Source organism: Octodon degus, unplaced genomic scaffold (assembly GCF_000260255.1).
Source record: "Octodon degus isolate 3935 unplaced genomic scaffold, OctDeg1.0 scaffold00147, whole genome shotgun sequence".
Classification (NCBI taxonomy): domain Eukaryota; kingdom Metazoa; phylum Chordata; class Mammalia; order Rodentia; family Octodontidae; genus Octodon; species Octodon degus.
In genome coordinates, this window is record NW_004524723.1 from 5,040,458 (window position 1) to 5,064,263 (window position 23,806).

Consider the following 23,806-nt stretch of genomic DNA (forward strand, 5'->3'; position numbering starts at 1 on the left):
AGAGTACAGGGTGCAACCCAGTCTGAGATGCAGAGGAATCAAAGAAACTGAGTTCAGCCCAGGTTGGGACCAGAAGAAATATACAATCCTACTTTCTACCTGGTGCTGGCCTAGAAGTAGCAGACAGGTTTGAAGAGGACCCCAGTGTTGAAAGAGCGCTGACCGGTAGCAGAAAGGCTGAGGGCTGGGCCATTCTCCTATGCTAACCAGGCAGCACCTGTGGCTTACTGGACCTCATGCGTTTTCCTTTATGCTTTTTCACTAACTTCTCAAGGACAGCCACATCTCATGTGGAACAAGCTATATCATCCCAAAAGTGCCAACCTGCCCATGTCCCATATCTCATGTTAATCTAAGCAAGATATGTTCACTTGGGCATATGGGTGGCCAACTGTGGCTACCAGCACAGAGATGAGAAAATGTCTTTGAAGCAGACCTAAACCCATGGAGAGGTTACTGTAATGTCACCTGCCTTATCAGACAACTGTATCTTTACCAACTTATCCACGAGGCTGGTCGTTCCCTTGTGTTAGGTTACAAACTTTCCCTAGCAGAGTAAGGGGCTGTTCTTCTGCCCTTCCTCTTCCTTCTCAGAGAGACCTGGCCAGTCTTTGGGCATCCATCCAGATTATCTTTGCTGAGAACCATGGGTGTGGGGTGGGGTGGGGTGTTTACCTTCAGTGTCAGAGCGCGGTTATACTCAGTGTGAAATGCACCATCCCTGCCAAACAACAAGAAAAAGGTGTTAACTTTCAGAATGGCTGTAAAGATATATCCCTTCAGTTTCTGAAGTATCTTAATAGGACTCGGCTATTGAACACAGTTCAGGACTTAAAGAAAGAATTAAAAACAGAAAAATCATTCTTCAATACAATTAATCTAACTTAAAAACTGCTGTTCCTGAGAATATCAGTGAAAGCCCTCAGCACTTACGTGGAAATTGGAAATGCCCACATGTACTTACTGGTAATGGAATAATTCCACCTTTTTGTCCTTTGGGCTAAGGTCAACTTTCATCTTCTTGCACAATTTTCTACTCTCTGCGTCACTGAAAGACACAAATGGCAGGAACCACTTGTTAGCTGAAGTCCTCTCATAGGTGTTGACAGCATCTGCTGGTGGTCTATGACATAAGCCCAGTGATCCAAAATCTGCAGTAGCAGATGAGATGAGGACCTCACAACAGTGGGTCCTTAAGGACCTGGGGGAAGGAGGAGGGCTGGCCCAGACAGGACAAGCAGACAGGAGAGGATGCACCATCACTCATGGGAGGCCACACTGGTGTGTCCACACAGCAGAAATGCCCAGAATCTGAGGGGGTGGAGAGAAAATAAACTCCAACCTGTGTGGCACAAGCCTGTGGTCCTACTCAGGAGGGTGAGGCAAGGGGGACTGCTTAAATTCACAAGTTTGAGACCAGCCTGAGCAACAGAGTGAGGCACCATCTCAAAAATAAAAGATAGAAGAAAAACAAAAGAAACCCAATCTGGCTGTTCATCAGACTCACTGGGGGAAGTGTAAAAGGTCCTTGCCCTCCTGCACCATTACTTTAGAATCCATGAAGGTGGGACCCAACTAAGATTGCCATTTGTGTTGCAGTACCATTTGCCATAGGCCATTTGACTGGGGGAAAAAGGAAATGTTCTACCATGCTGAAGGAGTGACGAGATACGACAGGGTGCTGGCCAAGCCAGGAGGAGGAAGGGGCTTGATTCCCTGAAAGGAGCCCCTCCTTGGCATCTGAGACCCTCGCCTGCCATTCTTCTGACTGGAAAGTCTGTCAGGTGCCGCTCACCACTCACGAGGAGTGCATGCTTCCCCACACCTAATCCTGGCATCCTCCCCCTGAGACCAATGGCCCAAGGGACCTGTGGGGAATGCGAAAGCTCAGCCCCTTCCCAGACCCTCTAAATCAGGGTACCTGAGTACCTTTGCTTTTACAAGGCTTCTGGGTGATTCTGCCACCCCCTCAAGTGTGGGAAGCACTGTGTGAACCCACTGTCCTGTACTACTCTTCCTTCTCTCCTGAACCTCTTGGGATTTTACCTTCAGAGGCCTTCTCTGCTCTCCCCCTCCACTGTGTACCTATAAGCAGCTAGCAGCCACCAAGGGCTACCAGTCACTTTGCATGCACAGGGCACTGCATGTGACCTCAGGGCCAGTCCCCAGATCTGAGTGAACCAGACACCAAGGACAAGAAAGCAGCAGTCTCTGGCAAACCTTTCTGGCAGGTACAACAGCCACCTGTGGGAAGTGCCTTCTCTCCCATCTGTTTACATACCTCACCTGGATCTATAGCCATCAGCCTCACACATAGCTGTGCAAGGGCCATAGTACAGAGGGACTCATTAGGCCGCCCAGTCACTTCAGCCAAACTGTGGGATGTCGCTGCAAGTGTAAAGACACAGCATGCAAATCCAGAAGCATGTCTAGATGGAGAGGGGTATGGGGCGTGCGGGGTCATCCTGTTCCCACCTAAACTGGCCTTTCCTTTCCACTAATCCCAGCTGTTTCGTAACATCAGTGGCCACAGGCTGCAACAGAGGGCGCTTGGCAAATGCCTGTTGAATGCCCAAAGGAAAAGGCAATGACTTAGGGACAGTTTCTCCCTAAGGTGGTAAAGGTGCTGTGAGATACAGCCCACAGGGGATGGAGAACCCAGGGGTGACAAGGAGTGTGGGAGGCACTGGCTCACTGCAGAAAGGGGCCCACAGCATGTGGTCACTGGAATCCTTCCCGCCCTGAGCCCTCCAGGAATGCCATACACTACACTCCAACAGTGGCTACTGGGGTTTGGATTTGCCTTGTCCCTTAGAGCTCTGGGATGAAGCCAGCTCACAGGTGGCAGCTTTGCTTGGGAACATCTGTGAATGAGACTCCCCTGCTGAGCTAACTTGGGAGAGAGGATCCACAGTCCTTGCCATGCTTCATTCTGCTGTGCTCCGCTGTTCCCATGACCAACTATCATCACCCAATGGAATGGCAGCCTGGCTAGGATGGTAACCAAACCTCCACACAGAGGGGCTTGAGACCTTTACAAGGCAAAGAGATGACAGCCTGGGTCATTCCAGTCCCAATTCCTGTCCATTCTGCCAGAACCCACAACATGGAAAAGTCCTGCTGCTGCAGCCTGGGCAATGTGCCGAGGAGCAACACTCTAGACCTGCCAAGTCTCCCTTTCCCTGCTGTCTCTCCCTCTTCAGTGATATCGACATCTCACCACTTGTCCTTTGTCCTGCATTAGAAATATTTGATCCACAGCCTTGGTTTTCCAAACAGTTGTTTCCCCAGGGTCACAGGCAGCAGACACATAGTAGGGGCTCTGTAAATAAGCTAACAGGACAGGTAAATAAACGAAATGGGCAAAGTTGTCTCTGAGCTTCCTGGCTTCCGGGGCTCTGTCTGCTGGGCTGCGGAACCCTGCCAGGTGACAGTGTCTGATGGGGCTCTCAGCTCTGCTCCCCCTACAGCTGTGCCTCTTCAAGTGTCTAAGTGTGCATGTGAACATGTACTAATGGTACTGCACAGACAATAAAAGTCATAAAAGTTCAAGAAGGAGAGAAAATTACCCAAGCTCTGGGACTTAAAAGGATCTGGGTTGATAGATTAAGTACAATTAATTGATCCACTGCCTCCCTCCCTCCCCCAGCTGTGGCTGAGGCTCCAGGGGGAAAAGGAGACAAAAGCAGCAGGCAGGGGGAGGAACTGTGTTGCCAGCAGTCAGGGAGATCCAAGCCCTTTCCTGCAGGGGCCAGGCCCTGCCTCTGGGAATCTGCCATCAGCCTGCCCGCTTGCTGACCTGCTCCAGGGTGCAAGATGCCAAGGCCAGTGATGTGTTGTGCCTCATTCCTCCTCACCTTACTTGGCCCTCCCCCACAGAGAACGAGGAGGGAAGGATCAGAGGCCTGTGCACACTTCCTTCCCACTCTCCCCACCCCCAGACAGACATATGGCACTGTCACGTGAGGTGGCTGTGGGGAGCTGGGTGCTGGCCTGGAGTGGCTGCTGTAAGTACATGGGCTATGATTAGATCTTCACATGCAGTAATAATCATCCAAAGACTGGGGATTGATACTTCTGGGAGGCAGAAGCAGGGATGACAGGTGGGGGCGAGAGCAAGAACAAAGAGAACAAGGTGCTGGAGGCTAAGAACAGGAGGCTGTAAGTCTTTCCTAAGTACCAAGCCAGTCCTAGAGGAAGCCTTGACAGCCGCTGGAATGTCAGATTCTAGATGTGGATCTTCCACGAGCCACTGTGGCTCTAATGGGCCCTTAGCCTCCTGAGCTTTCAAAACGCAGGAGCTGTCCACACACTGAATGGTGCTTCTGATCTGTCAGGGGCAGGAATCAAGGAACACGAAAAGCCAAGCAAAGCTCCTTGCCTTCTATCCTGACAGAGGAACGAGGAGCCAGAACCCAGGAGAGAAAGATGGGCACTCACACAAACCCAAAGCCCTGTTATTTCTCTCCCAGCTCTCCAACTGGGTCCTTACTCAGCCACAGCCAGCATTCTTAGTCCAGAGCAAACCATGCTGAGTGCCCCCCTGGTAGGGTGGAAAGGAGGCCACACTGCAAACCAGCAGGCAAATACTTTATCAAACTGCTTGGCCATGAATTCTGTGCCCTGTCTATCCCGGCCTCTCTGGGCACTGTTTCCCCATCATCAAAGAAGGGCCCATCTCTTTCCCCCATCTGGTGGGCCCACCATAATGGGATTGCCAGCAGGTGGACCTGTGATTCCTTCGGCCACATAGAGGATAAAAAATGAGCAACAAATGCTGAAAGTGACTGTTCAGTGCCAAGCAGAGAGGACAACGTGACAGAATGTGACTGAGATAAATGAATGTGCTAGAGAACAGATCTGGCATACTGAACCTTGAACTTGGGCAGACCTTGGTGCTTCATAGCACTCCTGGACGGAAGTACTCTAAAGGAGAGACCTCCCAGATGGCCTGGTCTCCTTGGGATCTACCCCAAGGAGGTCCATAATGAGACCCAACTCGTGCACTGAAGTCAGGAGCAGGGGCAGGGATGAAAAAAGCCACTCTCGGTTCATCATCCCTGCCCAGTGAGTCTAAGGTTCTGCTCCTCAGTGGGGACATGTCACCACAGGTGCATGGCCATGTGACAGGAGGTATCTGAAGGCACAAGATGAACACGGTGCTTCTTCCAGAATTCTAACGTATCCCATGGCAAGTAATGTTTGCCACACACACATATATAAGGGAGCAAATGCTAAATTCAAGTAATTTTTGGAAGAAAACATAAAACTTGAGTCTGCCATACTGGCCCTGGCAGCTCTCTCATCTTGTATTAGGGAGCCTTCACTGCTCCAGAAAACCAAGCAGATGGGAGAAGCGGAGCACAGTAGAAAGAAACTGTGGTTGGACAATGACCTTAAACTCCAGGAAATGAAAGCAGCCAGTATGCCCAGTCCATCTCCAGCCCCAAAGAGGCCACCTCAGGAATCAGCATGCCAGGCCTGGGCCAGCTCCACCTCCCAGACTACGTCCTACTCACCAGGGCCCAGTCCCGCAGGGCACAAGGAGCTACCAACGCCCTCTCACACAGCCCATTTAACAGATGGACAATCATCACCAGCCCAACTGGGCACAGCTGCTGATGCTGGAGCCAGAAGTAGAGGGGGAGAGGAAGAGAAGCCACAAATCTCTGAACGGAAGACATCCACCCATACCATACCGACACCTCGCAGCCTAAGTAAGAGGGCTTGGGACCAGGGAGAAAACTACCAGCAGAGGCTTGTGTGTGCCAGCAGCACGCATACAGCAGCAAGGAAAGAGCCAGGAAAACCAAAAAAGAAACAAAAGAAATATCCCCATGGAGGAGAAAAGGGCCAAAGCCAAAGGAATGGGAGAATCCGAGTTAGGCCCCTGGCTCCAATCTGAGAGGCGGCACTGGAACCTTAGTAAAGTGAGAGAAAGAGTGGCACACAGGACAGCAGCTCAGAGAGAAGGCCAGGAGACACCCAGAATGGGGAGAGGCAGACAGCGCGACCTCCAGCACCAGCAGGGGTGCCCAACACACGTGCGCACTAGCACGCCAAGACTGACCGCTCTGCTCCGCCCAGTCCAGGCTATTTAGAGCTGAAAGCAACTTGGAGATTCTGCTCCACTGTGCACAGAAAGTTAAACCGAGGCCCAGAGGGAGGCAGCATGTGCGAAAGGCTCCACAGCTACTTGGGGTGAGTCTGGACTCACAGCCAGGTCCACAAAGCCCACTGTGGCCACACTTCTTTTTAATTTTACATTTTTTATGTTAAAGAGAATTTAAAAACTTTAATCAGAATTTCAAAACAAAATGATTAGAAATTAACAATGGTTATCATACTGCATGTTATTATCCTCAAAGTAGTTTCTCAAATTACCAGATATAGGCATGCAAGTCTGATCAGGCATATAAACACTAACTATTCCTTCCAATAACTAATAGAAGTTAGTAGCACCATCATTGTAGCTATCTTGTGTCTGTATAATATATTCCTTACTTTCCTCCTTTCCCTCATCCTAGTTTTCTTTCTGAGCAGTGTCCTTCCCTACTGTACCTTTTGGATCTTACTCTCAGTTTCTTACACTAGGGAACAATGTGATGCTTACACATGCGCCTCTGGCTTGCTTCACTCAGGAGGAGTCTCTAGCTGCACCTGTTAGCCTGTGAAAACCTTCAGTTTGTCTTGTTTTATGGCTGAGTAACACTCCATTGTATAAAAACACCAGATCTTTCAATCATCCCTCAGCTGACGGCCATTTAGGTTGTTTCCAAGATCCAGCTATTACAGATTGTGCTGCTATAAACACGGCGCACATATATTGTTGCTGTACCCCATACTTCTTACAGGGCAGAACCAACCACCCCAAGGGCTGGGGCTAACCACCACAACCAGTTCCATCCTCAGACACATGCTCCCCAGAACCAAGGGATTCTACCCAATAAAAAAGTTGTTCAATGGACAAATGTGCCATTCCTCCCCAGCCAGCTTCTTCCTGGACAATTCTGCCCAGATAAAATAGTAACAGCAAAATGGCATCTCACACTGACACTGTGTTTTCTGTTCATTTACCTGTTCCTTAGTTAGCACTGACCAAGAAAGAAGGCAGAATGTATAGCACTGCCTCACGCTGCAGATAAGGAAAATGACTCAATGTAACAACTCATCCGAAAGCAGTGTATGCTCTTGCCAGAGGCTCCCGTCCCCTCATCTGCCCTTTGAAGGGAGAGGTGGAGTGGCCTGTTCATTCCCGACTCCCCTGACACCCCCACCTCAAGCCTGCACATCCTTTGCTGGCAGGGCAGGAAGCAGAGCTTGAGAAGTGGAGGTGCAGGGCAGTGTGTGTGTGTGCTCATGTGCGTGCGAGAGTGTGTGTGAACGCCCCCACACGGGGCAGGCAGTAACCATCTGCTGCTTAACAGAAGTGGCTAAAGACACCAACACTGGCTCTGTGCCACCTCCTCCCTTCCCTGCAGAGAGCTGCAGAAAGCAGTCCAAACACCACCACTGTCCCGCCTGGGGGTGTCTCTCTCACACAACGAAGACACACACTGTCATAATTGTGGAACAGCAGCAGGAGAAGCCACCTAGGCCCTACAGGGTTCACAGAGTCAGGTCTCTGGGGATTTAGGGCACATTTAGGAACGCAGGAACAGGATCAGCTGAGTAGAAGGGCAGGAGCTGGTTCATGCCCTGGGATCACCTCATCTATCAGCAGCCCCTGAGAACAGCAGCCAGGAGCTGTGGGGAGGGACCACCACCCTCGGGCTGCTCTGAGGTTTCAGCTGCACTCTGCCTCTTAATTTGCAACTCAAGACACAGCTATTCTGCCTTCCAACATAATGGATGTTGGCTCCATAGCCCACCCATTTATCTATACTATTTCAAAGCTGCTTAACATTTTGGCTTAAACTTCCTCTTACAGCGCTGGCCAAATAGCTCAGTGGATTAAAATGCCTGCAAGCAGGCACAGGGGCCGGGGGTTCAATCCCTGGGCCTGCCATGCGGGCCCCACCCCCAGGGAGTGCTGAGACAGCAATTGAGACTGGGCATGGTGGAGCACGCCTGTAATCCCAACTCTTGGGAGGCTGTAAACAGGTGTATCACTACGAGTCCGATCTAATAGTGAGACCCTGAACACCCTGTAGAGCCTTCCCTAAAAAGACTAAATAAATAAATAAATAAATAATAAACTTCCTCTTACAGGGACAAAGGCAGCCTCATGGAACCACCTATCCTTTTGTGTAGGGAGCCTCTTTTTAGCTCTAGTGTCCTTCTGTCTGGAGTTTAATTTCAGCACACCAAATTCACTGCACCTTCCCACTGGCACTTCTACTGACTCCAGACCTCATGACTCCAAACTTCACTGCTACCCTCTTCTCGTCTGTCTTCACAATGAACCCGACCCCATTTAGCTCAGGTATCCTGCTCTGGATGCTCCGCAGCTGGCCTGGGAGAACAAGTGAGGGCACTGGGAGTACCTGGCACTCTGGATCTTTGCTCCACCTTTGAACTTTCCTCCTCAGGAAAGCTCTTCACTTTCCAGGCAGCACCACGCGACTGCCCCTCTTACACAGAGCCTGTGTGAATCCCTCTCCACCTAGAGTAGCCACTTGGCTGTGTGTCTGCCTCCTCCTTCCACCTTGGCTCCCGGGGGCACCGTCACTCATTCGTGGTTTCTCAAAGCACTGTAAGTGCTTGGCAAAGGCCAACAGATGGACCCAGGTAGAAATAACAACTAAAGCAAAGCTCCCCTGCTTGTTCCCGCCACTTAATAAGCCTCTTGAAAACTCCTTACAATAAGGCCCCATCAGCGTGGCAGAACTGCTGTCATCTTCAGATATGGAAACTCCAAAGTGCCTTTGTCTCCTCTGATAGGCTTTGACACTCTGCCAGTCACGTACAGCACTGCAGGCAAAATGTGGGAGACAGAGACACCTGGAGACTGGAACACCTTCAGAACTAACGCATGGCTAAGATACCATCAACCACCTAGTGAGCAGGCTTTTCTGCTCAGCTGCTATCAAATGAATCTGGAGTTTGAGGCCAGATTCACACATATGCACACATTTATTTACTTTACACCATTGGAGGCTAAGACCAACTCTCTTAGCATTCACTGCTTTATGAAAACATGAAGTTCCTTCAATTCTCTCTAATCACAGGCTGAACAAGTCTGAGGTCATCAACTTAAAATCAGTGTATTCTAAAACTTCACTGGCAAAACAGCCATTTAGATCTCAAACTGAATAGGAAGAGGATTACACTGGAGTGGGGCCTATAAAAGCTCACTTAACCTGCAGGGCAGAGGCAGGGCTTATGGTTCAGGCAAAAATAGCACCATCGAAGGTTTTAGCCCTCTACAGGCCTGAGCCAGTCAGGAGCCAAGGCCCAGTCAAGCTGCCAGTGAACTGCAAGACCTCAGCGCTGCAGATGGCAGAGACATCCAGTGGGAAGGGCCTGGGTTGGAGGTGAAACTGTGGTTTTTGCTACAGAACCCACACAACCAATCCAATGTGTGAGCCTGAAAATCATCCTGCCTCTAAGCAGCAAGGCTCCACTCTGTAAAACAAGGAGGACCCCTCCGCCCCCCCACCCCTCAAAAGAAAGCAACATATGAGAACATAACCCAAGTGAAAGCTCTGTGGAAAATGAGGAGGGGAAGGGGCCTAAAAGCAAAGGAGACAAAGCCACACCTCCCTGCCCAGGACACGGGTGCCCCCAAGCATCTTCTTGGGGGCATCTTCCAATACTCCCTCCATATTAAACAAAGGCTGACCCACCGAAGCCCAGGGACCCACCACAGCCCCCAGCGCAGTTTTTCATGTACCCAGGACATACCCACAATCCACCCAGCAGATGGTGCCTTGTCCTTTCACTGCCTGGGCCACAGTGGACAATAACCTGAGATGATTTTCAGCTGCTGCCTCTGTAAAAGAAGAGAAAATAAAATATTTGTGACCAACAGTTTTAGGCCCCAAGACAGGTGGAGGCAGAGTCTTTCCTTGGTCCAGGTGTCACCCTGTGTGTCTAGGCAAAAAGCATCTGGGTGCTGCTGTGCGAAAGCAGGCCTTCAGGGACAAGTGCCAGGGCCAGGATTGCAACCTCTCCAGCCTGAATAATCCATAGTGGAGCAGCCAGTAGACTCCTGGTCACCTTTCCCCGTGATCCTAGCAAGCTCATTCAAAAGACGTACTGGGTAGATGTTGGTGGGGAGAGGGATCTGCTGCCTTCTCCTGCCAGACACCGTATGATACATCCGAAGGCCAAGCAGAAATGATGTCTGAATTATGTGTCTCTACAGAGCAGCTCTTCCAGTGTGGATAATGGTAGCTGTTTGTGAATACAAAGCATGCTGAGCTTTTCACAGATGCGAACAAAAAGCATCGTTCAGGAAACATGCACAAGTTGCTCAGAGGAGGCACTCCCAAGAAACCTTGGCCAGGGCCATGGAGGAGGGCGAACCACGGAGGCGGCAAAGCCATTGTTCTAGATGGCAGACAGGCCCTGGGAGGGGCTGGGGGCACGGATTAAAGGAGGTAATGTAAAGTATCCTCGCCCTAGCTGTGCCTTTCAGCCATGCAAAAGGAGGTGCTAGCTGGAAGAATGGCAGGGAGAAAAAAAAATTATTCTACAATGCTGTTAAAGCCCCTGGAGGGCACAAGTCTCAGGCAACTGGCATGGGCAAAGGCGCTATGGTGCAGGCCCCACCCCTAGCACGCCAAAGTCAGAAAGTGCCTGGGAAGGGGATAGCACAGAGACCCTAGTGCTGGCCACCTAGACTGGGCTAGGAGAAGGGCAGGACCCAGAGACCCTCACCTTCCTGCTCAGCCCCACGCTGGTCTCAAAGCCCTCTGCCACTGCACAATTAACTCTTCTATTTCCTTCCTGTCTCGCATCAGAGGACAGAAGAGGCAGAGGCAGCAGACGGGTCCGGGTCCAGTTCTGCTGTACTCGCTGGTAGACCTCAAGCAAGTTAATTATTCTCTGCTAGCTTCCATGTCCTCATTTGCAAACTGGATACCTATGACAGCCTGCACTGGCTCTCCTGTGGCAAAGGAGCAGATGAGACAGTCTGATGATGCCACCTTAGATTGTGGATCCGCCCCAGAGAAGGCACGTGGCACACTGCTACACTGACAGCGAGCGCAGCTCCAGAAGCATCCAAGGTGTGAGCCACATTTATTCAAGGCCTTGAACACCGGACTCGAGAGAGCTACTGCTTCTCCCTGGCCTTGCCACACACCCCTTCCTCACAGCACAGATGCTGGTCCATGCTGGCCTTCCGAATGCAAACCCAAGGAGTGGGTGTGCCAGACCCTCAGAAGGGGAAACAGCAGCAAGTGGCACTGAGGACAGCCATGTGCCATAATGCTGGGGGCGGGGAATGGTTTTAGGAGAGACATCCATCTGAAATGCACATCAGGGGTTGGGGATTTGGCTCAGTGGTAGAATGCTTGCCTAGCAAGCTGGAAGCCCTGGGTTCGGTCCTTGGCAACAAAACCAAAAAATAAACCTCCCCTAAAAAACAGTTCAACCAAAAAAATATGGTAAAATCAAAAAGACCAAAAACAAACAAGGCAACTGAAATGCACATCAGCCCACATGCCAATAACAGCTAAAGATGAGCTGCTGGAGAAGGCCATGCCAGAACTGGCCCAGCTACTGGCTGTTGCTTCTTCAGGGCATGGAAAACCTGGCAACTTCAGGAGCAACAAAAGCACTTAACTGGTGGAACAACATCAACAAAATTGGCCACTCAGCCTTCCCCAGATTTGCTGCCCAGAGTTGGGCAAACCTCTGACCACTACACCCTTGCCAAACTCAAGGTCAAGAGAGAGCAGCTACTGCTTTCCAGCGAGGCTGCTATGCCTGGAGCTCGTGGTCCACTCCAAAGTCAATCTTGGGTCTGATACCACAGTGGGACAAACAGGGGCTAGGCAGGGCCAGGGCTACCAGCCAGGCTGAGTGTCCCCAAGCTTATGACTAATTCAGCCAGCCCCAGGCCAATTAATCAACTACTCTGGTGAAGCACACCCCGAGTGCTTGCCATGCCATGCAGGGAAACAATGCTATTTTTACCCTAAGGTCTTCCCCTCCTACCTCTGCTTCACCCCTCTCCATCACTACCCCCAATCCTGATGGCTGACCCCAAGGCCAGGGAAAACACTCACCAGATTTAGAATAGAGCACCAGCACATTGTTCCGGGTCCTGAGAAGTTTTTTCAAGTCCTTGGGGTCGGATATTCTCTCGATGAGTGGAGAGACTTTTGCTGAGGACAGATAGGTCGGCAGGACCACCTGAGGATCAAAGAGTCAAGGACCTTGAGTCCCAGTTTGTATTCTGGCCCAAGGAAGAACGGGGGGTGGGGGGGGTGGGTTGGATGTGCTGCCTAGAGCACATTTTACTTGCAGGAGATGAGGCTGATGGAGCTCAGGGCATCACCAATACACATATGTCTACTTCCAAGGACACTTCCCAGCCCACACCCACTCTCTAGCTGCTTGGCCACTCCCTGCACTTCCCTAAGGATGTATGGGCTGCAATCCAAAGCTTCCTCGAGGTCACTTATCCCAGCTTCCACACAGTGGCACAAATGAAAGCTCCATTCTACCTAGAGTGCCAAAGCATGCGATCTGCAGGAAAATGAGACACCCATTCATGTTTACGAAGGGAGTGGGTGCATGGAAGGCTCTAGCTTATCTCACTCAGCCAACAAGAAACAAGCCCATGCTTCCTAGAGTCCTGGACCCGGGGAGCTGGAGGTAGCAGGCACCCCACAGGCATGGGGAAGGGTACGCTAAAAGCGGGGGGGGGGGGAGTCTGAGGAGGAGCGGTCACAAAGCAGACACCTTGCCAAGCCAGGTACCTACACAATACTCATGGCCCACCTGGCAGGAGACAAGGGGTTACTGTACAGACAGCTCACCAGGTACAGTGTGGGAGACATAGGAACACACACAAATCAAACCTTGAGATCACTCATCTTTCCACGCGCCTGCCCCTGAACGCCCCCTACCCCCTTCTAGATGCTGTGGTCAGCTTTACTTCTTAGGCAAGTGATTAGAGAATTTTTTTCTCTGGAGCAACTAAAGAGAAAAAGAAGAACAGTGTAGAGATAATGGTTTCAAGAACCTCCAATGAAGGGGGCTTAGAGGATAGCTCAGTTTTCTAAAGTGCTGCTTTAGCAAATGCAGTCAGGCGCATAGGACCATGGTTCAATCCCCAGCTCCACCAGCCACACCAGACCTGCCCTTAAGGCAGCCTGAACTAGGTAAGAAAAAAAAAATCCTTTTCAAGACTCTCCAATGAAACATGAGTCCCCACTCTACACTTCACTATGAGGATCCTGAAAGCAACTCCCTTCCACCCCCTCCTCGTACTCTAGAGTTGCCTACTAGGTCGGTCTCTCTCTCTCTCTCTCTCTCTCTCTCTCTCTCTCTCTCTCTCTCTCTCTCTCTCTCCCCCCTTCCTTCCTATCTACCTATCTTTCTTCTTTCCTTCCTTCCACTTAAGATTGAACCTAGGGCCTTTGCACTGAGCTATATCCCCAGGCCTGTTTTTTATTTTTTAAATTTTGAGACAGTTTCGCTAAATTGTGCAGACTGGGCTAAAGTTTGAAAATTGCTGGGATTATAGGCATGTGCCCAGAGGCCTCTTTTATACTGACACAAAAGACAGAGACCAAAACAAACTAATGGAAAAATGAAACTCTAAAGGAAAAAAAAATGTAATTCTCACAGAAATAAAACAGTACATCTATGAACCAAAAAAAGAAGAAGAACAAATAGATAACAATCAAGAAAAATACAAAAAAGAACTTGGAAACAGTTGGAAACAGTACAGAAAAAAATTTCCTAGAAAATAAAACAAAATGATTAAGAAAAAGGACATGTATGTCAAGTGCAGTGGTACATGTCTATAATCCCAGCACTTGGGTGGCTGAGGCAGGAGGATCACAGTAAGTTGGAGGCCAGCCTGAGTTACATAGTGAGTTCAAGGACAGCTAGAACTGCACAGTGGGATCCTGTCCCAAATCACCAAAAAAAAAAAAAAAAAAAAAAAAAAAAAAAAAAAAAAGGCATGTAATAAAAATAAGAGAATGGATCCATTAAGTGCAAAAACCAAATTAAAGAAACTCCAGAAGAAAAAAAGAAAGGAAAAGATTATTAAAAGAAAAAAAAAGCTGGAGCTGATAGCACATGCCTGTAATTCTAGCATTTTAGAGACTGAGGCAGGAAGATCACTATAAATTCAAGGCCAGCTTGGGCTACATGGAAAGTTCAAGGGCAGCAACCTGAACTACATAACAAGACCCTATCTCAAAAAAACAAAAAAAACAAAAAGAAAATGTCCCAGAAATGAAGGATGTACATCTCTAGCTGGGTAAGCCCAGCATCATGAAAAAAAAAAAAGCACTCATCAAGGTTTATCAACTGAAAACTTTCAGAACAACTGCTGAAGAGGAAATCTGGAAAATTTCAAAGAAAAAAGAATATCACATACAAAAAATCAGAGGTCAAAACTGGAAAAAAAAAAAAAAAAAAGTAGCCCATCAGGATACCAGATGACAGTGAAGAGATGCCTTCACAATTCTCAGGAAGCATCACTTCCAACTAGAATTCTATATCTAGTCAAATTATCTGTCAATCATGAAAGAAGGTTCACACAGGGCAAAGACATCAAATGTGCAAACTTAGCCATCAAAGCATTCTTAGAAAACTATAGGAAGCTATGCACTACCAAAACAAAAAGTAAATGAAAAAGGAAAGGGCCACAGAACCAAAGAAATAAAAGATCCAAGAGAAGAGAAAGGCAAGAAGAGTTACCATGTGGACAGTGAAAGATCTGTCCAAGATGACTGTTTAGCAGGCTGGCGCACAACCAGCCTGGGCTAACACAAGGAAAGAGATCATGGAGGAATATGGTCCATAAAAAGAGGCAACTAGAGATTATTTTATACGCTTCACCATATTGAATAGTTTTCATTTCTATCAGAAAAAAATTTTTAAATGAAAAATCTGAGCTGGGCATAGAGATGCATGCCTACAATCCCAGGTTGAGAGGTTGCGGCAGGTAGGTCACAAGTCTGAGGTCAGACTAGGCAATTTTAAAAGACCCTGTCTTGGGAGTGGGCAGATAGCTCAGTGGCCTAAGTGCCTGCCTGGCAAGCGCAAGGACCTGGGTTCAATCCTTGGTACTGCATGCAGTGCCGGCCCTAGGTACTGAGCCAGCCACTGAAACTGGTATGGTGGCACACACCTGTAATCCCAGCACTGGGGAGGCCAACACAAGAGGATCACTACAAGTCTCATAGCTTAGTGAGACCCTATACTGAAAAGAAAGAAAGAGTAAAAAGACCCCGTCTCAAAAATTTAAAAAGCAATTAAAAGCTATTAGTAGTAAAGCATTCTTGGGCTTGAACCCTGATAGGAATGAATGAATGAAAGAAAAGGAGAGGAGAGGAGAGGAGAAGAGAAAAGAGGAAAGAGAAAAGAAAGGATAGAAAATAGGTAGAGCCAAGATCTGAGTCCCAGCCTAATGTGTCCCCAGGCCTTCTCAGTTCACTGCCTCTTTCTAGCCAGATGTCTTAAGTTGAGTCTAAACCTCATCACTCAACAACTAAAACAACCAGGCAACATCACTCAGTCTTTCAGAGGCTTAGCAACTTACATCTGATGTGGGGATAAAAGCTCCCTCACGGGACTGCTGTGAGGATGAGATGGGATAGTTTATTGAACATGCCTTATAAATCAGAAAGCACTCCAATAGGATCAGTAACCATAATACATAATCCAAATTTCTGTCTCAGCAGAATGGAAGACAGAAACATGACTGGAGTTGAGTGTTTCTAAATATAATCTTGCCATTGGAATCCAAAGATTCCTTTCCCCCAGAGTAAAATCATCCAGGAGGAACAGTTGAGGAATTATTTCTCCTTCAACACACACTGCCCAAGCTATATACAGGGACCCACTGCCCTTATTCAGGCCACCCCAGAAGTTCACCAAAGAATTCCTTCAACTTTATGAGTATGTGTTCACAGGTAGCTAATGGACTTTGGTTTAAAAAGGCCATAGTTCAATGCACATGGTGATGAGACAAAAAAATAAACATACAAATAAATAATAATAAAAGAATCTCCTAGAAAGACATCCTGACTTGCTGCTGCTGTTAATCCTCAGATAATTTGACCAGTTAAGAAAACCACTACCTGATCTCGCGCTCTGACCCACAAACCAGCTCCAATGCCTTGCAGAAGCGTAGGCCTCATGAAGCAGGGACAGGGAAGAGATTGTGTCTTGGGCAGCACGTACACAGCTGGCTGTTGCGACACAGCAGCCCCAGAAGAAGTCACAGGAGCCTGAGTCTCAGGTGCACCTGGCTTCTTTCTATAAAACCAGTCAATCCCTCAGGCCATGTAACCATGGGTTGCCTGAGATTAAGCAACCACTTCCCTGGCAGCCCAAAGCCCCTGACCCAATGTTTATCATGACATAGAAGAGGACTTATACTATGACAGAAATATGATCAGCAAATTGACTTCACTTGAAATCCATCGCAGGGCACTAAACCAGAGCTGACCTGGGCTCCCTGCAGATGGCCTGCTTTAGAAATCTCCACGAACAGCCTGTTTCCCCACCATCTTCTCCCGAAGACTAGGACTAAGACTTCTGGAGGACAGGCCTCCTGAAAGCCATTAGGAAACAGCTGTCCAGTTTAATAAACAGGACAAATCACAGTCCTGCAGAGGTCATGCCCAGGGCATGTGAGAAGGTGAGTCTGTGGCAGGAACCACAGAACCAGGGAGCCCACAGCAATAGGGAGAGCCTGCTTGGAGCTGGGGGCAGGTAAGGCAAGAGGGCCTGGACTGAAGACAAGAGCCGGCCTAGGCAGGAAGTGAGGGACAGCACTGCTGACCAGTGAGCAGGGGCAGCTCAGAGATGGACAGATTTATCTGCCTGTGAAGTGAGGGCAATGGCCCGGTAGGTTGGGCTGAGGGAACTGTGAGGTGGCTGTTCAAGAGGAGAGAAAAGGGTCAGTTCCACGACTGCTAAGGGAAAAACAACCAATGTGATGTCCATTTATAAGTTAAACAAGGAAGAAGGAGGAAAATGTCTAACATGGCTCCAAGGATTCTGCGGGCAGGCAGCAGTGGCAGAGTAGCCTTTTCTCATTAATTAAGGAAAATGATGGCAGGTTCAAGCTGTGCAGGGCACACACCTGTGAGCATGAAGGCACCCAAAGACAAGTCCTCTGGGGTGCAGGATGAGTACCAATGTAGCAGAAGTCTCCACAGGTGAAGCCAGAGAGAGCAGACAGGGAACAGCTCAGTCGAAAAGGAGAAACAAGGATGAGGCAAGAACAGAGCAGACTGAGGGGTGTGAGGCGGGACACCTGGCAGAACCTGGGGTGGGGCGGGAAGCAGAGCATGTATATTCAGCACAGCAGCTGGACGCCAAGGAAGAGAGCAGGAGCTGCAGCAGGGCTGGAAGACAACGGGATGCCAGGTGAAGATGGAGCCTACAGGAAACATGGGGTTTGTCCAGAAAGGTGGGATCTGAAGGTCTTAGCACAAGAAAACAAAGGCAGGCTCTGGCAGAATCCAGGGAGATGAAGTCTACAGAGCTAAGATCTGAGGCTTCACATCTTCTAAGGACAGCATGGCCGAAAGGCCGCGGTTGCTCCTCGGACTAACCTCACCCTCTTGAACAACCACAGTGGGCCAACAGGGACGCCTTCCTCCCTCTCCTCTCCAAGGGGGCATCCACTGGCCACTTAGCCTCCCAGGCTGCTTAACCTTTCTGTTCTGAAGGGAAGGTCCAGGGAGTCCTTGATTGCCTGGCCAGGGTCTTCCTACAAAGGCCTTCAATTACAAGGCAGAAACTTCAGAAATAATAAGGGCTGCCAAAATGACACGGTAAGGATGCTGCTGGCTCCTCTGCTATGCCCTTAGAGGTAAAGGGCGGCACTGGAAGAGCTGGCGCTCTCCAAACCAGCCACTTCCAAGCCAGAGTGGTGGTATCTTTCCTGTGTTTGGCAGGCTTCTGAACTGACACACTCTAGCAACAGGAGAAAAAGACCTTCATCTCTCACATCAAGTCCTCTGACCTTCTCTGACCATGGCCTTCTTTGTGCTGATCAGTTCTCTGTTTTACCAATATTAGTGGTAAATAAAGATTGAGCCAACCCAACCAGCTGAGCTGAGCCCCACAAAACACCTCCCCAGTGCAGCGCAGAAATCTGCTGCTGGAAACAGAGGCCCTCCAAGCTTGGTCCTGCTGGTATCAGAAAAGCAGCACTCCTCCATACAGACCAGTCTCCCTAACTTCTGTCACAGAGTCCCTGCCCTACCCATGCTCCACCTTCTCTAAGGCTCCCCCCAGTGCCCTGCAGCACCCATGGTGCCCCCACAGTGTCCATGCTTCATCCCACAGCTGGGACAATTGTGGAGGAGACAGTTCCCTTGTCCAAGTGCCAGGGCCCCTGCACTGCTCCTGTACTAGGTGTCTGCCCATCTCTGGCTATCTGGCTTTAGGCTTTCTAAGCTCTGCTCTCCTCTCTCTTTGCCATCTTCAGGTACTGCAGAAAGGGCCCTTGCTTTGAAGTCAGATAGCCCTGGGGTGAATGCAGGTGCCACCATTCACAGCAGGTTTGTTACTAGCCCTCTGAGTTCTGTCTCTCACGTGGAAGGTGGGAAAGATGATTCAGATGCCCACCCTGGTGGGTTAGCGCAAGCCTGGGTGAGGGGAGAGGACATAAAGACACTGACACAATACCTGGCAGACAGAAATACATAGTGACTGTTCATGTGTGTCAGTACTATGAGTGAGCAAGGGCAGCGACAACACAGGGACACCTCTTCCCCTCAGGCTCTGCCTGTAATCAAACAGCAGGGCCAGGCAGGAAAGAGTGCACACGTACACACATTCAGGACCATAAAAACTGGGGTTGCCAGCCAGCTGCACAGTGACCCTGAGCAAGAGGTCAGGCGGCACATTGGGAGTGCACTTTCCAGGTCTTACACATGCTGACCCTGCTCCTCACAGCAAGCCAGCAAGTGGGTACCCATCCCACTCCACCACGAGGAGCCAAAGCCACACCACAGCTATGGGGTAGAGTCAGAACTAGAACTTTGTCCCTGACTGCCAGCTGGAGGACCTGCCTCCCTCCACCTCTAGTCCCCAGACTGCTGCAACAGCTGGCCAAGCCAGTCAGGAGAGCAGGGGAGGATGTCCCCTTTCAGATTTACACTACATCCTGCCTTCTACAAACCCAGGGGACCCCAGATGACGAACAGGCTGTTCCTCCTCAGAGACTGTGGGAAGGGTGGTGCCCACTCTCTACCTGTTCATCAGCACAGGCATGTCTCCCTCTTCATTGGATGAGCCTGGTACTCTCTCCCCCACACTCCAGACTGGAGTCAGACAAAGCTAGAAGATGGCCTGTCCTTCCCACATTACATTCTCTGCCTAAGAAAAGGCTCTGTCTTGATGGCACAAGCCAGTGCCCTCACCGTCATGGGCGCTGTTATCATAAATCCATAGATTCACCACCCTCTGCAGACCCTGGAGCTGAGACATGCAAGCACCTGAGAGTGGCCTGCTAAGAAGGAAGACATGTGGTCCCAAGTTGAACATTTATGAGAAGGGAAAGAGGTGAGGTTCCTTTTTTTTGCTGACACCGTAAAAAGATACTCTTCTTAAACTGGGAGTTGTGAAGAAATCAGTTTTAGTTTAACCTACATTTTGCTCAAAATAGCTTTGAAATGTTGGCATCTGCAAATCTAGATGCTGAAAAGGCTGGTGGTACAGGGCCTGGGGGCAAAGGTGAGAAACTGAGGAGGGCTGTGGCTGGCTGAGCACCCAAGAGCTGCAGGAAGAGCCCTGCACTTGGAGTGGGTTTGTGCTGACCTTGATAGTTCCTGGCTGTGTGCACTTGGACAAGCCATCTCTCCTGCAGTCTCAGTCTCCTCCTCAAGAAGGTGGAGGGGCTAAAAGGGAATTCTCAAGTGCTTCCCAACCGTGCCATCTGAGACACCTAGTCTCGTGGCTACTACTGCAGAAGGCGGGCAGAAACTCCTAGGGTTTCCTGGGCATGTGGCCACCCACACTAAAACCCTTATCTCTCAGTCTCCCTTGCAACAAGTGTGGCTTTGTGGCTCAACTCCAGTCCTTGGAATGTAAGCTAAGTGTTATGCAGCACCTTTCAGGAACTGCCCCAGTAGGCAGCTGATAGGACTCTTCTTAGTCACTTCCTCCTTCCTGCCAGTTGGAATTTAGACAAGATGGCAGGGACTCAAGGAGCCACCTTGAAACAATGAAAAGGAAGAATCTGCTAAAGATGTGGGGTTAGCAAGACAGAAAATGTCTAGTTCTCTGACACCATAAAGGGAATACCAGCCCTAGAATATCCCTCTCCTGGCTTCTATAGGAGTGAAATAAATGACCTTTTTATGGTACTAGCATTCTGGGTCTGATGCCACATGTATAAATAGATCTGAATACCTACTGAAACAAAAGCTCCAACTAGGAAGAAAGAGGAACATCTGTACCAGTAGGGATATTTTAAGTGTGTAAGTCACCCAATCTTGCTGTAGATAAACCGTATGAGAAAGAAGATAGGGATTGATTTACCATGCGTCTTCTGACTCTCCAAGTGTTAGCTCTGCTGGTCCTCACTGATAACGCAATCATCTGGTAACAGCTACCCACAAACCCAAGGAAAATTAGCTGTGGACTCTCTGGCTTCTCAACCCCACCCTTTTCTAGTGAAGGGACCCTACACAGGCAAGGACGCTTCTTGCTGAGCTGGGCTGGATTGTTTCCCTGTGCAGAAACCCCCACCACAATGTTTACACAATCTACAGCTCCAGAGCCAAGGCCCAGCTGGACCCAGAGGGTTTCAGACAGAACTGAGTATACTGAAGCTCTTATAGAATCCATGTTCTCAGCAGCATGTATCGGCACACACCTGTAATCCCAGCACTCAGGAGGCTGAGCCTGGAGGATTGTGACAAGTTCAAGACCAGCCTGGGCTACAAAGTGAGCTCCAGGCCAGTCTAAACTGCATATTAAAAACAGGAAGAGAGAGAGAGAGAGAGAGAGAGAGAGAGAGAGAGAGAGAGAGAGAGAATGAATATGAATGAACATCCATGTCCTTGGTCCTACCCACCTCACTTGGGACAGCCTCACTTATCAGGAAGTTTGAATTCCTCTCCACTGACAACATACTGCAAAAATGGCCACCATTCTACTCTGAAGACTCTCCAGATGAAATACCCGATCCCTCAAGGAGGAGCTCAACTGCCTTCCTGTCCTGAGCCATCTTCTCTACACACAGCCACCTGGTGACATCAGAGCTCATCCGGATGTGGAGCTTGAAAAGAGTAATGTACTGCACTGCACTATAATTTATTTTTTGGCAGCAAATACCTATGCTTTCATAATTCAAAATACAGGAAATTAATCAATTACCAACCTTCACAAGTGGGCCATAGTTTAAAAAAACAAAAGGTTGAGAAGCACCATTATTGAATTCTTAAAATATGAGCCACGTCCTACACTGCTGGCAAACACTTAATCTACACAATTCTTTTGGAAAGCTATTTGGCACCAGTTATCTTGAAAGTACTGGTGCTCTGTGACTTGGTAACTCCACTTTGGAAACGTGTCTTGAGGAAATCAGCAGAAGTTCTGACATAGAAATGACTCATACAATCCTTCCCATCAGAGTCAAAACCTGTAAACAAACTAATGGTCCAACAGTACAGGAAGGGTTATGCAAACTGGAGTAAACAGCTCAATAAAATAATACAACTAGTTAAGTAATGTTTTTAAAGATCAAAAATATTTGTCTTAATGTTAATTTTTTAAAAACAGAATTCAAAATATACCTGATGGGATCTCAACTTTAAGCAATCAAAATTATGTGTAGAGAAAGACAACAAGAAAACAAAAACTAAAGTTTGGTTCTTGGATAGTTCTTATTCTTCCCCTTTATCTGTTTTACTAACTCATCATAATAAAAACATCTCATTTCAATATTTAAAAAGTTACCACCATTTGGCTATCACAACACAAAAAATTAACAGTCTCAAATATCTTGCCACCAGAAAATACAACTTTACAGTGAATAAGCAGAGTAGAATTCTCCTTAACCACGGGACCAACACTAATATCAAACTACCACCCAATGTCTCCACATATGAAGCAAAGAATGGACACAACACCAAAAATCAAACTGAGAGGAATTCTTCAAAAATGGCTAAGTATGAAAAGACAAAGACCTAGCAAGCACAAGGTCCTGAGTTTGATCCCCAGTAGTGTGCACACGTGCGCACACACACACACACACACACACACACAGATCAAGGAAAGACAAAGATTGAAGAAGACTGAACAAGTGTTCCAGATGAGAGACTAAGAAAAAACAATTAAATGCAACGTGTGCCTCTGGCTCAGGTCCTGAACCAAGTGCAGCTGGCCCTCTGCATCTGGAGGTTTGCATCTGTAGCTTTAATCAACTCTGGACAAAAATATTTGAAAGGAAAATTTCATCTGTACTGAACATGTGCAGACTGATTAGTCCCTAAACAATACAGCAGAACAATTACTCACAAAGCACTTACATTGTACTAGGTATTACAAGTAAAACAAAGGTGATTTAATGCATATGTGAGGGCCGGGGAGATAGCTCAGCAGCATAAGCGCCTGCCTGGCAAGCACAAGGTCCCGAGTTGAATCCCCAGTGGTGCCAAAAAGAAAAAAAGCTAAAGCACACGAGAGGGTATATGTAGGCACACGTACAAATACTGTACTGTGCCATTTTATGTAATGGACTGAGGATCTATGGATTTTGGTAGCTGTAGGAATCCTGAAACACCAAGGGCACTGAGGAACAACTGTGCTGCCTCCCTGGTTTTGATTACTGTACTGTGGTTTTATAGGAAAGAAGGTCCTTGAATATTAGGAAGTACACCATGCACTGCTTAACAACGGACATTAGTTCTGAGAAACGCAGTCCTTTGCTGACTGAAACATCACTGTACGTCACATGACTAAGTCGAGCATTTAGTGGGCAAAGAAGCATCACATATAAACTACGTTAGTGGGGCTGGGGAGATAGCTCAGTGGAATAAGCACTTGCCTGGCAAGCTCAAGGACCTGAGTTCAATCCCCGGTTCCACAAAAAAATAAACGACGTTAGAGGAAGACTATGATTAAAGAAGCATGGTAAAATATTAATACTTCTAGAACCTGGATAAAGTGTGTATCAAAAAACTCTGTATTGGGCCGGGGATGTGGCTCGGTGGCGCAGCGCCTGCCTAGCAAGTGCGAGGCCCCGAGTTCGATTCCCGGTACCAAAAAAAAGAAAATAGTGAAAATAAGACCAAAAAAAAAAAAGTCCTTTGGGAAAAAAAAAAAAACTCTGTATTTTTCTTGCTACTCTGTTATGAGCCTTACAATATTTCCGAATAAGAAGGAAAATACCTTGCTTAATAAAAGAGAGGGGAAAAAAGAGATCCCCAGAGCACAGCAAATACGGGCCTGCCTCTCCCACAGGCTGCTTGAGATCCATCCCTGTCCAGCAGGCTTACCTGGAAGAGTGCTCACCTGCCCCCTCCACCTCCAGATGGACAGCGTACTTCTTCAAATGAGGGCATAGCACCAGTAACTGTCACGGTCATTCTGCACGTCCACACCACACTAGAACTTTGTGCAATATCCTATCCTCAAACTGTTAGAAGTGCTGGTCATTTACTTGCCATTCCAGTATTTATCTTATGTTTTACTCTTA

The 23,806-nt window shown here is 48.4% G+C and overlaps 1 protein-coding gene across 1 annotated transcript in view; it reads right to left on the reverse strand.

Annotated features, from left to right (window-relative positions):
- Positions 1-23,806, reverse strand: part of Pdia5 (protein disulfide isomerase family A member 5) — a 92,777-nt gene that overhangs the window by 54,708 nt on the left and 14,263 nt on the right. Inside the window, exons 2-5 of the mRNA XM_004642184.1 lie at positions 12,180-12,306; positions 9,847-9,934; positions 965-1,048; positions 676-721 (exon numbers count right to left, since the gene is read on the reverse strand). Of these exons, the coding sequence (XP_004642241.1) occupies positions 676-721; positions 965-1,048; positions 9,847-9,934; positions 12,180-12,306 (345 nt within the window). The remainder of the gene's footprint in view (positions 1-675; positions 722-964; positions 1,049-9,846; positions 9,935-12,179; positions 12,307-23,806) is intronic.